General features: G+C 35.5%; 1 protein-coding gene across 5 annotated transcripts in view; it reads right to left on the reverse strand.

Moving 5' to 3' along the window:
* The window catches only part of CARMIL1 (capping protein regulator and myosin 1 linker 1), a 382,099-nt gene that overhangs the window by 119,469 nt on the left and 245,626 nt on the right, over positions 1-17,004 (reverse strand). For all 5 annotated transcript variants that reach the window (XM_020986870.2, XM_020986868.2, XM_020986867.2 and 2 more), the window contains 4 exons: positions 14,866-14,952; positions 7,509-7,612; positions 4,380-4,457; positions 4,172-4,248 (listed from right to left, as the gene is read on the reverse strand). In XM_020986870.2, coding sequence (XP_020842529.1) covers positions 4,172-4,248; positions 4,380-4,457; positions 7,509-7,612; positions 14,866-14,952 — 346 coding nt within the window. The remainder of the gene's footprint in view (positions 1-4,171; positions 4,249-4,379; positions 4,458-7,508; positions 7,613-14,865; positions 14,953-17,004) is intronic.

Below are 17,004 nucleotides of genomic sequence, written 5' to 3' on the forward strand. Positions count from 1 at the left end.
ATGATACAGAAAAAGACAGATAGTAATCATAACTGTGAAAATTGAATCTCTATCTTTTTTCCCCCCTCTCTTCTATTGAGTTTTGTTTCCTCTTTCTGAGGGGTTCCTCCTATTGATTTTAATTTTTGCTTACAACTTCACTAATGTGAAAATATGTTTAATAAGAATGTAAATGTAAAGCCTATATCAGACTGTGCACCATCTTGGGGAGGGTGATGGGGAGGAAGGGGGAGAAAAACTTTAAACTCAAAAGCATATGGAAATTATTGATAAATCAAAATAAATTAATAAAATTTAAAAAAAATAAATGGATGGTTCTCTAGAAAGGATGCTTTGGGAAATGTAGATGAATTCAAAATGAAAGATGAATAGAAATTAAAACTCTGAAAAATAAAAAATAAAAACATGGACTTTGGTAGCAAGGAGCAACTGGGAACTGTTGAAAGCCCAGAACAATTTTTACATGGTTGAGAATCATTAAAGACCACTATCTCAGAAGAATGATTACTGGCATAGGGCAATGGAGACAATCACTGTGGGTGGAGTCAGGCTGAAACATATTCCCAATGACAGTTCCCAAAGTCCCAGTAAAGACCTCTGTGGCACATACAACTGGAGAAGAAACTCAGGGTCAGTTGTGTAGTAAAGGAATGGATCAACAGATAAATAGCACAAGAGGTATATGGGAATCCATGTATTTTTAAAGGACTCAAGGAAAAGCCTGAAGCATTTTGGGTGCATCTTTTATGAAGGATTTATGGAAAAAAGTGGACAAGAACGCCACAGGATAGATGGCATGGACAAGCTGTGATCTGCATTGTGTTTTTGGTGGTGGTGGTGTTGTTTTTCAAGTCATTTGTCAATTGTGTCCAACTCTTCATTATCCCATTTGGGGTTTTCTTGGCAAAGACACTGGAGTGGTTTGCCATTTCCTTCTTCAGCTCATTTTACTTCTGAGTAATCTGAAGCAAATGAGGTTAAGTGACTTGCCCAGGTTTACATAGCTACTAAGTGTCTGAGGCAAGATCTGAACTCAGGATGACGAGTCTTAATCAGGCCCTGCATTCCCATCCAGTGTGTCACTTGGCTCCCAATGATCTATGCAAGTGGAGGGAAATCAGTGAGATCTCATATGTATCAAAGTATAAAAGTATGCATTTATTAAAGGGTAAAAGGTGGGGGCAGGTAGGACCATGGAGTCAGGAGGACCTGAGTTCAAATCTGGCCTCAGAAACATGACACTCACTAGCTGTGTGACTCTGGGCAAGTCACTTAACCACAACTGCCTTACCAAAACTAACTAACTAAATAAATAAATGAAGGTAAAAGGGACCAATGAAGGAGGTCTCACTGATCATCTGATGATGTTGACAATCCCTACCTGCCCTCTGTAGTGTTGGTAAAAGCATTGAGAATCACATGCAAACAACCTTTGAATTATTCCGATGTGATACAAATCACTAAACAACATGGAAAATAGGAATAGTAACAGATTGTCAGGCCACATCTTCTATTTCTCAACTATTATTTTTCCAGGTACACCAAACACATTTGATTAAACATATGGGAGCCCACAATTCTACAGAAATGACAGACAAGGGAAATATCCACAACCTCCAAATACATACTCTGGCATTGAGAAAAGAAAGGAATGAGGGCAGCTAGGTGGCACAGTGAATAGAGCTCTGGCCTTAGAGTCAGGAGGACCTGAATTGAAATCTGATCTCAAATACTTGACACTTACTAACTGTGTGACCCTAGGGAAGTCACTTAACCCTGATTGCCTCACCCCTCCCACCCCCCAAAAAAAAGAGAAAAGAAAAGAATGGAATGAAGTCAGTGAACAGATCACTAGGACTAAGAAGTAATCCAGTATTTAAGAGGGACAGATTAGCTAGAGTAAAGCCACTGCACTACTGAGCTTGAATATTTTCTCTATTCTGTTCAGTGGGTATTGTTCTAGTATCAAAAATAACACTCTGGTATACTTATTGATATTTGACAAACGTTAAGTCAGCACCAGAAGACACACATAATTTCAGGCTCTTTAAGGGAAAATGGAATTTTGCCATTTTTGTTCCACTTGAATAAAAGAAAAATGAACATCTCTATACGTGTATTAATGGGATTATAAATTTCCAACAATGCTGCTCCCAAGAACAGCGATATCCCTACAGCGCTCCATGTTCCTAGTCACTGCTTCATTTTAGCAATCTAACAGATTAATTCTTTGAATTAATTTCTCCTTTTCTTTCTTTTCCTGTGAAATAATCTTTAGTCAAGTCACAAATTCTATCGTCATCAGAGTTAAGAAATCATCATCAGCTTATTTCATCCATGCCATTTAAGCGTCCTCAAGAAGGCAATGTTCTTTTATTTAAGAGACTGTAATGGTATTCCACATTTAAGTATTTTACTCAAATCAGGTGAACTTACTCAACTTTTCTTCCAAGTGCTCATCTACATATCTACTCACCTAATCAAACATTCATAGCTTTATCTAAACTAGTCTGTTTTATGGTCTTACAATCTTACTGAATGATATAAATTTACAACTCGAGCCAAGAAGCAAAAGTTTTGGAAGTCCTTTCAGGAGATGAAACCTACACACTCCATGACGACCTCTCTATTCAGTCTAACAATTTGGGTATGCCAGTGACTTCTATCTCCAATTCAATCCTTTTCACCTACTTTCTCTGTAAACCTCTTACCATAGCTTGTAGAGAGGAACTGCTTAAATAGAATTTATGCCATTTTGGCAATTTAAATAAATTTGTAATTTAATGTATAAGATAGTATACACATATATAAAATTATTATACATTATATGTATACTATCTTTATACACACACATACTATCTTTATTATATATCCAATCACAAATTAATTTAAATTGTCAAATTGTATACACACACATATAAGGCAATGCTTCTTTATATATCATTCTCAGGGATAAAGTTTCTACATGATCAGATTTCCCAGATATCAGAAGCTTTACTCTTTTTGAGCACCAGAACTTGTTTTTTATTTATAATGATTTTTGAAGGGCATCTAATATTACACATAATTCCCTGCTTTCTTAAAGTATAACAACCTAATTTGATGATTTTAGGGTGGTTATAGATATGACCATTACAGTATTTATTTTAATGTAGTGAAATATAGTGATGGCTTCAGGAATTGTGGAGATGCAACCAAATGTCCTCTTTAAGGAAACCCTCTAAGACCATAAGTCATGGAAGAGTTGCTGATCAACACAGGTAAAGGAGATTTCCCCATCAGGGCTTCTCTACATTGATGAATGCATAGATCAAGTCCAAAACAGAACTTAACAAAAGAAAAAAATAAACTCTTTAAGATTGAATATCGTTAGATAATTATATGGTGATTACTGCCTTTTAGGATTCATCTGAAAGTCATTACTTAAAATCTCTGTGACAGAGAAAGATCTCACTGTTTGACACACAGTTGAAATGAATGGTGCTTATTCTATGACTGCATCCCAAAGAGATCATAAAAATGGGAAAAGGACCCACATAGACAAAAATATTTATAGCAGCTCTATATGTGGTGGCAAAGAATTGGAAATTGAGGGGATGCCCATCAATTAGGAAATGGCTGAACAAGTTGTGGGATATGAATGTAATGGAATACTATTGTGCTATAAGAAATGATGAGCAGGCTGACTTCAGAAAAACCTGGAAAGATTTATATGAACTGATGCTGAGTGAAGTGAGCAGAACCAGGAGAATGTTGTACACAATAACAGCCACACTGTGCAATGACTAACTGTGATAGACTTAGCTACTCTCAGCAGGGCAAGGGTCTCCAAAAGTCTCATGATGGAAAATATTATCCACATCCAGAGAAAGAACTATGGAGTTTGAATGCAGATGGAAGCATACTATTGGCTTTTTTCCCCTTCTGTTTTGTTTTGTTTCTTCTTTCACATGGTTCCTCCTATTGGTTCTAATTCTTTTTTACAACACGACTAATGTGAAAATATGTGTAATAGGAATGTATATGTAGAGCCTATGTCAGATTGCATGCCGTCTTGGGGAGGGAGGGGGAGAAAATTTAAAACTTAAAAGTTTATGGAAGTGAATGCTGAAAACTAAAAATAAATTAATTAAAAAAAATAAACTAATGGTGCTTGGGAGGAATGCCATACCGGTGAGAAAAGACAGTCCTGGAGAGGCTGAGGACAGCTAAATGCTGAAGGCATCCACGAAGAAGTGCTGCACAGACCTGGAAAGTAAAAACCTCAGCTTGATTATCAAATATCGCTGACTACATAAGTCTATTTTACTCAATAGAAATTCCACTGTATGACAACTTAATGGATGCTGAGACTCCAAGGCAAGATAAAGAAACATTACCATGTCCAGGGCACACTCCGTGTTGGACAAATCCAGGTAAGCAATGGCATTTGGCTGAGCCAAAAAGTTGTACAGGTACTTGGGGGAAAAAAGAACAACAAAAAGAAGTTAACCACTACAAACACTAAAAATAAGATCAAATATTTCTAGCATTAAAAAACTAGAAAATTCAGAAAAATTAGAAAATCTGCTCATATTACTTCTATATCTTTTCCCCCTTTAATAATATTATCACAATTTTTGTTACAATGCCATAATTCTAAAAACAAAACTCAAGAAAATGTTCAATATAAAATTAAGCTTGAGATAAAATATGAGAAACCTCCAAATGAAATCTAGACTCCCCAAGCCCTTGTCTGTTATGCCTCACTAGGTTTGTCTGAATAGCTCAGCTTATGCTACACCATTTTGAAAAGTGCTAATTAATTTTAACTCCTGAGATTGAAGTGCCACCTGAATTACAGTCACTCTCTAAAAATACTAATCAATTTTGAAAGTTCAAATGAAGTCTTGTACCCTGTGTTAGGAACACCACTAATTTGAATCTGAACCATATGATGCTCTCTGGCCAGCCTCTGCTTTGTCACACATGGTCTTCCTGTCCTGAAGCACTTTAGAAATCTAATAAGACAGATCTGACAGACCTATCAGGGAATTTTAAAAAAAAATTCTCATCCACAGCTGGGGAAACTCCATTTTCATAGGTTACACATAGCCTTCCCTTCACACAAAGGCCAAAAGTGCAGAACTATAGACTTATTCTGTGTGTGTGTGTGTGTGTGTGTGAAAAACTGAAAATCGAAAACTTCTGATAGAACTTTAATCTGCATTATGAGAGGCCACAGTAAGATCTAGAGTGTTCCAAGAGGAATGCTCTTTCTCCATAATGAAATAAAATAAAATAAAACAAAATTTAAAAGTTGTATATATGCCAAAAGATACTGTGAAAAAAGAAGTACAAATTCTTTCCTTTACTTAGCTGAGAGCCTTGTAGCCACTGGCTAACTTCCATTAATTTCTAAAACTTCAATTGGAAGACAGATATGGTGACAGTTATTATTCTTCCAATGAAAAAATAATTTAGCCAAAAGAAGGTTAGCCTGAGATAAGCAGACTTACAAAGTACTTAAGCTATGAATATTTCTGATTTAAGATCCATGGCTAGAATAGTGCATTGCACCTAGCTGACACTTAAATCCTAGGTGAATCGACTGATCAAAGGTAGCACAATATGGTAGACAGAGAATCAAACTGGCCTCAGAAGAAGGCATGGATCCAAGTCCTCTCTCTTACACATACTGACTGATTGACCTTCGACAAGTTATTCAGCCTCTTGGTGCTTCAGGCACCTCTCTTTGACTAGAAATTATATGAAAGGCATAGAACAACCCTGGTAGAAGGAGTTTCCTATATCAGTGAAATCACAGATACTGTTCCTATGGACTGCTAAATATCCCTGAAACACTTCAATGTCCACCAGAACTTTCTCATCCTTCCCAAAAAACACATTCTTACATGACTGATACTGTTGTCATTTAGTTGTAGTTTGGTCACATAACATTTACTACTTTTAATTGGCTCTCATTTAATATTAAATCTCTATAATTTATGCCTGCCGAGCACTTCCTTCAATTGTTTAGCATCTTATTAACTGTATAAATTAGGCCTTTGCATCCATACTTTTAGAGGGATAACAGCAAGAATGAATCATCAGTTAAGGTGATCACAAGGATATACACAACAGTCATAATTCACCATAAGAAAAAAGCAAAAAATATCTTTTCAGCAAGGTAGGTAGAAAGTCAGGAAGAAGGATAAAAAGAAGAGAGGGGGAACAAACAGGATACAAATGTGCTTGGTGCCATCAAAACTCTTGGAATAACAATTAAATTACTCCCAAGAATCTCATCAACACGTCAGTTTCCTTAAGGCTTGACTGATTATAATATGATCAGCTTAGCCAGTAACCGTCATTTTAGTAGGATGGCAACCCCCTGGGAGCAAAGGCTGCTTTGTACCTCCACTTTCAGAACGGGGCCCTGAAGTCAGTAGTTGCCTAAAAAATGCTTACTGAATTGCAATGAATGCCGACCAAAGGTAAAAATCAGGATTCATCATGATCATCGATTTCTATCTAATTTTATGATGATTAATTTATCATACTGAAGAGAGCTGCTAAATATCTACATTATTTATCCATTTCTTAATAAGCTGGAGATACCTATTGCTTTAAGTTTTTCAGAATATTTTTCTTTCACACTTGCTTCAAGGACCAAGTGTGAAGCTCCAAGGAGCTACCTATCTTTAAGGATGGCTGTTTCTGAAATAACTGAATATTCCAGGATTATTCAATTATGCTTATTCCACTATCACATCCTTAAATGGTACAGTTCAACCAAGTCTCCACTTGCTGTGGAATAGCCAATGTTCTGAACCATACGGGTTGTCTGACCAATGTTCTACACATCACATGAGTTATTTTTGATTTTTATTTTTGGTGAGGCAACAGGGGTTAAGTGACAGAGTCACACAGCTAGTATTAAGTGTCTGAGGCCAGATTTGAACTCAGATGCTCCTGCCTCCAGGGCTAGTGCTCTATCCACTGTGGAAGAAGATATGCTAAGAAAGAAGATACTATATAGAATAATTTTACATAAAATCTGTGTGTGTCTAATGGCAGCCATGGGTGGGGAGGGTGGTAGAGAAATTTACAAGATAACTTTTTATATATTTAAAAGGAATAGCAAGTTGTACATAATAGATTTGCAGTTTCATGTGCAATCATCTTTTTTTAAAATCACATGCTTATTTTATTCTATAAATTTTAAAAAGTGATTAAAAGTTTTTTAGAAATTAGGGAGAAAATGAGCAACATTCAAAAAAGTTTAACTGCTGTACCAGAAAGGGAAAGGAATGACTACACTGAAGGAAACACATATTATCAAGGAAGATTATGGACATTTAGAAAGACGATTCACTAAAAACCAACTTAGTCATGTGATTAGCACAGATTTCATAATTAAGCATATGGAAGGGCATGAACTAAAGCACTCCCTTTGGGAAACGTACATAACTCATGAAAATACAACTTTGTCCAAGAAACCAAACAATATAACAAGAAAGTCTTACCGAGAGGTCATCCCCCCGAAGAGCGTTCCCTGAGAGGTCTAAGTGGGTGAGGGTGGTAGCGATTAGCTGGTTGGCACTGAGTGACTGAGAAAGGCTATTCACCCCTAAAATATCAAAAAGAGTCAAGTTCAATCCCCTTTTAAAGGGAGCAAGATCAGGCTTATTATAAATTTTCTGTAAATAGGCTAGCAGCAGCAACTTAACATGTAGAATTAAAGCAGACAGCAATTCTGTTGTTGTTTTAAATATAAGTGTGATTTAATTACAAGAAGAGTATAGATGGCCATGTGTTATCTATAAAACACTCCCCTAAGCTTTGTACTCAAATATTTTGTCAGCAAAGGTAAAAGAATAGACTGGACCCTTAGAGAGGATCTAGCCCAAATCTTAGATTATGCAAAAACTGAGTCCCAGAGAAATTAAGTGACCTGCACAAAAGCAAACATGTAGGAAATAACAGATCTAGGATTCAAACACAAGTCTTCCAAGGTCCAATCTAGTTCTCCTTCCACAACACCAACAAGTTAAAAATATTTCAAGTCTTGAAATACTACAAACAAGTTAATTGTCCAAATTTGTCTTATTCTAAAAACCTGCCAAGAGCTCTTATAATCCAAATTTAACAATTCAATTGTAAATGTGACTATTAAGGAAAAAAAACAGTAAAATAAAAACAAAATCATGTTAACAATATCAATTGTTAATGTGTTATCAATTTGTTAACAAAGTAATTTCGATATTTATCATGATGTTAACAAAATATTAATAAAGTATGTTACTCAATATAGTCACACATTTATTCAACTCAACATTAAATAACAATTTACTCAGTATTTTTGAAAGCACAATTTAGGATCATAGTGTAAGGGTGGGGATATCAGTCTTAATACCTTTATCAGGTAAGAACACATTTCTGATGTTGACTGGTGTGAATAATGACTGGACAGCTCCAGCAACAACTTCAGAGTCATTACCAGAATCAAATGCAAATTTATGTAGTATGCTTTTCGAACCTTAAAGCCTCATAAACATATTTTTTCTAGAAGTTTTAAGATATCAAGAGAGACTATGTTTAAGAAAAATGGCCACCTTACTCCCACTTTTCTTGTTCTGTTACTGATAAATTTGTACCTGCCATGACAAAAACATATGGAATGCACCAGTCTCATATTAAAATATACAACTATTTGTTATTCCACTACCATATAATGAATGCTACACCAAATGCTTTAAAAAATATCAGGGAAATCATTTTCCTTTAAATCATTCTGCTTTGGAGTGTGACAAAATTCAATAAATGCAGAGCTGAATTAGATGGCCAAATCACTTCTGACAGTAAAAAGCTTCTTGACAAGTATGGGCACTTGGCAGTAGGCCAGGATCTAAAAAAAAGTCAGTATTGGATTAATGCTATCTGGTAAGCTTAATGCTAGTGCAGTAAAATGAATGATTCCTTTCTATCTCCTCCCTATGTTAATAAGCATAACATCAAAAAGGAAATTACAAAAATGTAGGAACTAGAAACTCCTATCTATTCTAAATACAGATTTTACACCTTATATTTGGGCTTTCAGGTCATTTTAACCATGCCCTTTATTTTATAGAGGAGTGTTTCCACAGCTGGAAGAAGGTGACATCTGATGGATATGGCTTGACCTAATCAGAAGGAATGGAAGCAGAACTAGAAAACTATCATTCAGCAAACATCTGTGGAAGAGGTAAGGTATTGATGTGAGAGAAATAAGAGATTATACTGAAAAATACACTGAAATAAGGAAACAGAACTAAAAACAGAACTGTCAATGATTATAACTACTGCTTAACATTCATCAATTGCTCAAGACTAATTTCCTTTTTTATCTTAGAACTGCTTGAAGCTCAACTCAAAGATGAGAGAGAATAAGACCTTTTAATAAGAATGACTACTCATATTTATAAAGCATTCTAAGATTTAGCAAAGTGCTTTTCCTGGAACTCTGTGTGCTAGCTAAGCAGCTATCACTATGGCTCTGGTCATAGAATTATTATTTGTAAGGAGACAGGTTCCAAGTGCAGATCTCCCAATTATTGGTACCATAATTTTTCTAGGTATTCCATAGCCTTGGAAAAAGCACATTTCAAGACACACTGCCTAGAAAGTGGCTATATAAAATCTTACTTGTTTCTTAAATAAATATTTTAATATAGAACTTAAGCTCCAAAATGACGCTAAGGAGGAAAAGAGAGTATATAAACTCTCTGTCTTAATACCAAGATAGCCTCGGCCCCACTAAAAGTTCTTAAAGAAAGTAAAGACTTCAGTTGTGGCAAACAGAAGTTACTTCTTAGTCTATTAATGGACTTAAGGAAAAAGCCAAAGTCAAGAGAGGAAAAGCAAATGGGAGAAGAGTAAAACTGAAGAATAATAGAAATAGGGACCTGATTCTCTCTCACCTTAATGTTCCTTTTCAGAAAGCTCTATTTTGCATCCTTTTATCTAAATTCCATATTTATAGCCCATAATCAGTGAGAGTTGATCATTAATACCTTCTGGGAATACTGACTGGCTGACATAATTTGCAATTTTAGGGAAATATTGGAAGGATCTTAGTGAGATCTAGAATAGATCTCAAGACTGAGGATTATAACTGCAATTATCACAGTAACCCCAGGAACATAAGGAAAATAATTCACACTAATAGGAGTATTTTCAAATATATGGACTTTAAGTTCTTAGACTGTAAGAAGAAAAGGGCAAAATAGGAAACAGTCACAATGGCCTAAAGAAATTTTAGTAGTTGGTGTAACATCTCTTTTAATCATCAATGGGTGGGGGGAAGAGAAGGGAAAAAATCTGTCTGCCACTTAAATGAACCTATTAACATGTTTTCATCCAAAAAGATGAATAAGCACTTTGAGACATGGAAACAGATTTTTATTCAGGTAAAGGTGGGAATCCATGACTGCTGAGGTTCTTTATAACTCTGAATATCTGTCGTTCTGTAATTCTTGTAATTACTAGAAGGAAGCCAATTTCTAGAATGGCCCATGATAGCCATTTGCCTTACCTCCTCATTCTGATACTTTGTCTCATCATGTTTCTACCATGTATTGCTACTGTAAAAGTGACATGCATATGAGTAAATAAACAATTTAACATTGAATTATTCTACAAATTTGTTTATATTTACATTAACCATCATTATATTTGAAGTGAAATTTTAATTTCAAGTGGAAATAGGGAAGTGAGGGAAAAAGTACTTCTAGAAATGACTATGCTGCAAACAAAGTAGCTGTGCTATGTAACAAAAGACATTTTTTAAGGATACATCAGGAATGGCGTAGTCAAAGAAATACTCCTATTAAGCAAGACTGACAGCTTTGAAGAGGAATTTGGTTCAAATCCCAGATCTTTTGTAGACATATTTGTGTGACATTGGACAAGTCAGTTAAACCCTCTGGGCTTTATTTTCTTCATATATGAGACAGATGGATTGGACTATATCCCTTCTACCTCTTTACAATTCTAGGAAAACTTAATTTTAAGAAAACTAGAAAGAAGGTTGATGACATGGGGGTACAATGGAATACCTTTCCTAAGCTGTCCAAATTATGTAAACAAATCCTTTCCCTAAGGACCTCAAAGGACTTTGTAGTTTTTGTTATTCAGTCTTTTTCAGTCATGTCCAATTCTTCATGACTCCATTTGGAGTTTCCTTCTGGACTGCTTTGCCATTTCCTTCTCCAGCTCATTTATTTTAGAGATGAGGAAACTGAGGCAAAGAGAGTTAAGTGACTTACCCAGGGTCACAAAGCTAGGAAATATCTCAGGCCAGATTTAATTCAGGAAGATGGGTCTTCCCAATTCCAAGCCCAGTGCCTATCTACTATGCTATCTAGCTGCCCAACTTTTTTTTTTATTATACTTCGTAGTATAATCTACTATTTAACTTATTTTAGAGACAGAGCTAGGAGGTAACATGAATAAAGTACTGGGTTTGTAGTCAAAGGGCCTAAGTCCAGATGTTGCCCCTGACACTACTTGAGTGCCCTTGAGCAAATCATTTAACCTTCCTAGTCCTCAGAGTTTTGTCCCTGATGTAGGTTAGATTTGATTTCAAAACCTGACTCAAATATTTATTAGCTGTGTGACCCTGAGCAAGTCACTTAACCCCTTTCAGACTCAGTTTCCTTATCTATAAAATGGGAACAATAATAACACTCACAAGGATCAAAGGAGGATAGCATACATAAAAAGTCCCTCATAAACCTCAAAGCGCTATGAAATACTCCTCAGCTGTACCATGCTAGAAGTCTAAAGGACTTGCTGACAACAGTAGCATGGGATCACAGAACTTTGGTCTGGAAAAGACCTTAGAAAATATCTAGCTCAGTCATTGTCAAGATAAAAGTACTGAGGAGGCAAAATATTCTGTCCAAGGTCCCACAGGAAACAAGAAACTGACAGATCTTTTGATACTATCCAATGCTCATTCTACTCTACTGCAACATGCTGCCTCTGTCCTCCAGGCTGCTTAATTTAAGGGAATACTAACTACTTAATTTAGTTAAGTAGTTACTTTAGGAGACTACTAAACACTTGAGACAGCTAGGTGGTGCAGTGGATACAGCGGCCAGCCTGGAGTCAGGAAGACCTGAGTTCAAACACAGCCTCAGACGTTTACTAGCTGTGTGAGTCTAAACAAGTCACTTAACCCTGCGTGCTTCAGTTTCCTCATCTGTAAAATGAGCTGCAGAAGGAAATGGCAAACCATTCTAGTATCTTTGCCAAGAAAACCCCAAATGGGGTCGTGAAGAGCTACACCTGAGTGAAAAATTACTGAACAAAAATGAAATACTTACTCCTGAAGAACTATGATTTTCTTCCTTCATGTTCTTTGATATCTTATACATGTAGGCTACGATGCTACAGGAATGAGACTTTTCTTGTACAGTTTGGCAGATAAATTGCATCCTTGCTGTACAAATCTGATCATGTCACCATACTGCTTAGAAATATTTTTAGCCTCTTAGTCTAAAGCTCAGAAGTCATCTAGTCCAACCTTGATGGGAAGTACATTATCCTTGATAAGTGGTCATCGAGTAATTCGAGTGATGGAATAGTTCCCTACTAGTTTCTGAGGTGATGATACAGGTTGGGATCCACAAAGATAATTACTTCAGTGCATTCAATTCAGTATCATCTTATACACTAGAAACAACATCATGTACACTGCATGGAAACGTATTATTAGAGAGACATCATGTTGTCCTTCTTCTTCGTAGACATCTCCATTGCTCTGAAAGCTGTTTATGAAAGTGACTTACAGTAGGAACTTGATACAATTGGTATAGTTCTTTCTAATCACATAGAGCTCAAAGGTCCAGAAAAAACCTTTTTGATTTTCTGCTTTATACAATCACCACCTAAAATTCAAAATACATTCCTTCTGGCATCTTATTCCATAAACTTCTTATTCTCTAATCATTTGTAGAATAACTAATTCATCAATAGTTCTGTGGATGGGTTGCAACTGTATTCCACACCACATTATTTTATTTTTCTTGCTTATAATTATCCTATTCATATAATATAAAACAATAATTAGATATTATCTTTATATTATGGAGAATAATAATATGACTTAATATTGAACTCATATGTTAGGAAGGTAAGATGTAATTATGCTACGGTACGTGTTTACATGATTATTATATCACATATTACTTTATTATATACAGAAAAAACCCATTATTTTTAACTTCCAAGGTCTAAGGTGATATGAATCTTTCTCAACAGATACTCTCCTTACTTTTTTCTCTCCTCTTCCCCTAACTTCTAACATATGAATAGCTTGATTGCACTCTGAACAATGAGCAATTATTCTAGAAACAGAAATAAGGAAGTATCTGGGTGTGATATGGATTCAAGAGTACAATTTATACATTTATAATAGAATATAAGCTTCTTAAGAGCAAGGACTATTTCATCTTTTCCCTCTATTTCCTCAGCATTGAGTCCAGTGCCTGGCCAAAAAAAAAAAAAGTAGGTACTTAAATGTTCGTTGACTTACTGATGCTCAACTATTGGAAAAAAAAGTGAGCTACAAAATCAGAGTTCAGGCACAAAATAAATTTATTTCATGCTGCTTTTTTCTTTTTTTGAAATCCTTATTTTTTCCCCTTAATTTCCTTACTTTTTCAAAAAAAATGGGAATCTGAAGAAATGCTTTTCATCAATGAGCTAGAGATAAATGCTGACATACTCAGATATACTGTGTTTAATAGAAAAAGATAATCACTAAAAGGTATAGAGAAGTGAAGACTCAAAATGGCCGATGTAGATGAAATAGTAAAAAATTTCTTACACAAAAAAATCAATCTAATTGTTTCTGAAAATGATTTGAAAGGTGGCCTTAATCAGATTTTGAAGAGTGAGGAAAAAAGCTGTGCAAAAACTTTGTAATCTATTTTTATAACCAATACATGAAGAAATTTGAAGATAACAAACATTTCTGAATGTTCCTCAGCTTCAAAAAACATTTGTTAACTAGTTTTAGGTGGAAATAATCTGTTTTAATTAAATATATCTTCTAAATAACTTAAAAATATGCTTGTAATCCATATGTTATATTAAACACAGAATGATTTTCTAATAGTTCAAAACTTATCGAGGCTGTAGTTACTTTAACTGGACTAGACCATGGCAGGTAGATGGTAGGGTGGATAGAGTGCTGCACCTGTAGTCGGGAATACCTGAATTCAAATCCAGCCTCAGACATTTAACTTAGCTGTATGACTCTGGACAAGTCACTTAACCTATATCTACCTCAGTTTCTTTATCTGTAAAACAAGGGTAACAGTAACACTTACCACCTGGATTTGCAGTGAGAATCAAAGGAAATTTTATTTGTAGCATGCTTTGAAATCTTGAAATGCTAGCTATTATTATTATTATTATTGTTATTCTGATTTTTTATTAGATGTCAAAGCAACACCATTTTAGCTCTAACTCTGCCAGCAATTAGCTTTATGACCTTTGGACTTGTCATATGATGTCTCCAGGTCTACATTTCCTCATCTCTAAAATTTGAAGGTTCAACTATACATGGTTGTTAAGTTCCTTCCAGATCCTACATTCTATCATTAGGTTTTTTTGTTTGCTTGTTTGTTTGTTTTTTGTGAGGCTATCAGGGTTAAGTGACTTGCCCAGGGTCACACAGTTAGTAAAATGTCAAGTGTCTGGGACCAGATTTGAACTCAGCTCCTCCTGACTCCAGGGCTGGTGCTCTATCCACCTAGCAGCCCCCATTCTATCATTGTTTTTTAAAGTGACAGACATATACAACAACACAAAATAGACTTTGGTATACTGTACCTTTTGGTGATAATGAGGTTTTAGATAAATTTAAGTGTTTGAGTCCCTTTGGGAGTTTGGCAAACTGAATACTTAGAGAGGATACACCTAGGGAAGAAAAAGAAACAGTTTAAGTTCTGCAGTTCTGAGGACTGGAGCTGTTGTCCAGGTAATTGGTAAAATGAGCTTAACTTCCTCCCCCATTCATGTGATTATGGGTTCCCTTCCTTACTTATCATTCTTATTTTAAGGTAAAATTACATATCTCTTCTTTTACATATGCTTTGGTCATCGGAATTTGCCTTTTCTTCAACCCCACTCTCACAGATGACCTTTCCTGCTGTCCTCTTTGAGAATGCAAATATTCCTTAAAGGGAAATTCAGTCACCAACACTTGAGTATGAATAAGCTCGGAGGATTCCTTTTCCCTGGGAAGAAAATACTAAATTTGACCTTCTGGAGGAGGCCTTTTCTGGTACTTGCAGTTGCTAGCAACTTCCCTTTCAAGATGACCTTCTATCTACTCTTTATATATCTTGTATATGCCAAAGTATTTTCATTCTTGTCTCCTCCATTGGAAAATGGACTTCTTGGGAGCAGCTAGGTGGCGCAGTGGATAGAGCACCGGCCCTCAAGTCAGGAGGACCTGAGTTCAAATATGGCCTCAGACACATAATACTGCCTAGCTGTGTGACTGTGGGCAAGTCACTTAATCCCAATTGCCTCACTAAAAAACAAAAAAACAAAAAATGAGCTTCTTGAGGACAGGGACTGTTTTTGTTTTTCTTTGTATCCCCAGGGATACTGAAGCACAGTGATTGACACATAAGTGCTAATAAATGGTTATTGGGCACCCGGAAAATAGAGGGGGAAATGTGTAAGGCAGATTGGGGAGACCAACTTCGCTGAATTGCAGCTTTGCCTATCTGTTCTTTTATAGTCAAAATTCCTTCTAAACAAGATTTAAAAAATGTGCAAATATCCTAAAATTAAAATTCCCAGATTTTTTTTTCTTCAAATTGATCCACAAATTCACTTATTTACATAAAAGTTTAATTACTAATAGCCACTATCAATTTTCACATGCACTGTGATACATTATAACTCTAGGCATGTTCCTTAGCTCTTAGGGAAGATGACAAACTTTAAGTTGTCTCTCACAAGCATGAAACACATGCCCCACATCTTCAGACCACAATGAAAAAAAATTTCAAAATACAGACTACAATCACTCAGAAGACCACATTTTATACTTAGACGATATAAGAGGAAAGGGGAAAATTAAAAATGAAGTGATCGGATAAGCTGAAGATCTAAATGACATATCAAAAGGACAAGAAATAAGTCTTTGGGGATACACAAGAAAGTTCCTAAAACAGTGTGAAACTGTGGATGGATTCAAAGTCAAGGGTGAAAGATATAGTCATAAAAATATTGTGGCAAGTTACTTTTGTCAAATTTTAGATCCCTGTAGCTACAAACACACAAACTCATAGGGCTGGAAGGTGCAGCAGTCACCCAGTTCAACCCATTCCTTCCAAAGATGAGAAACTAAGGCAATGATGACTCTGCATCGATATGCAATTGTAATTATGAGACTTGTACCCTAAAAGAAGATATAGCAGAGTATTAATCATGATGTAGGTTTCAAACAATTTAACATAAAAATCTCAAGCAATAATGTTAACACAATAGAAGAAACGGCATCAGCTAATCTCTTTAAACTTCAGAATACTGCATTAGTTTAAAACAAGGACCTCTTTGTGGGATGGACTTCTTAGGCAATCTGTTGACTCCTTGATCTACAGGAGTCTACAGACTCCTTCTTAGGATAATGTTTTGAAAGCATAAAATAAAATACAAACCATAACAAAGGAAACCAAGTATATGGAAATAATATTATTAAGTAGACCCTGGGCAAGCCACTTAACCCTGTTTGCCTCAGTTTCCTCATCTGTAAAATGAGCTGGAGAAGAAAATGTCAAACCACACCAGTATCTTTGCCAAGAAAATTTCCAATGGGGTCACAAAGAGTCAGGCACAACTGAAAATGACTGAATAACAAACATTAACAATTTTTTTTAAAAAAGTTCATGGGTCCTTTATAAGAACTTTTTGTTTAAAAGGAAAAACAAACAAACAAACAAAAAAGACTGCTTA

The sequence above is a fragment of the Phascolarctos cinereus genome, unplaced genomic scaffold, assembly GCF_003287225.1.
Source record: "Phascolarctos cinereus isolate Bilbo 61053 unplaced genomic scaffold, phaCin_HiC Scaffold_4;HRSCAF=312, whole genome shotgun sequence".
Classification (NCBI taxonomy): domain Eukaryota; kingdom Metazoa; phylum Chordata; class Mammalia; order Diprotodontia; family Phascolarctidae; genus Phascolarctos; species Phascolarctos cinereus.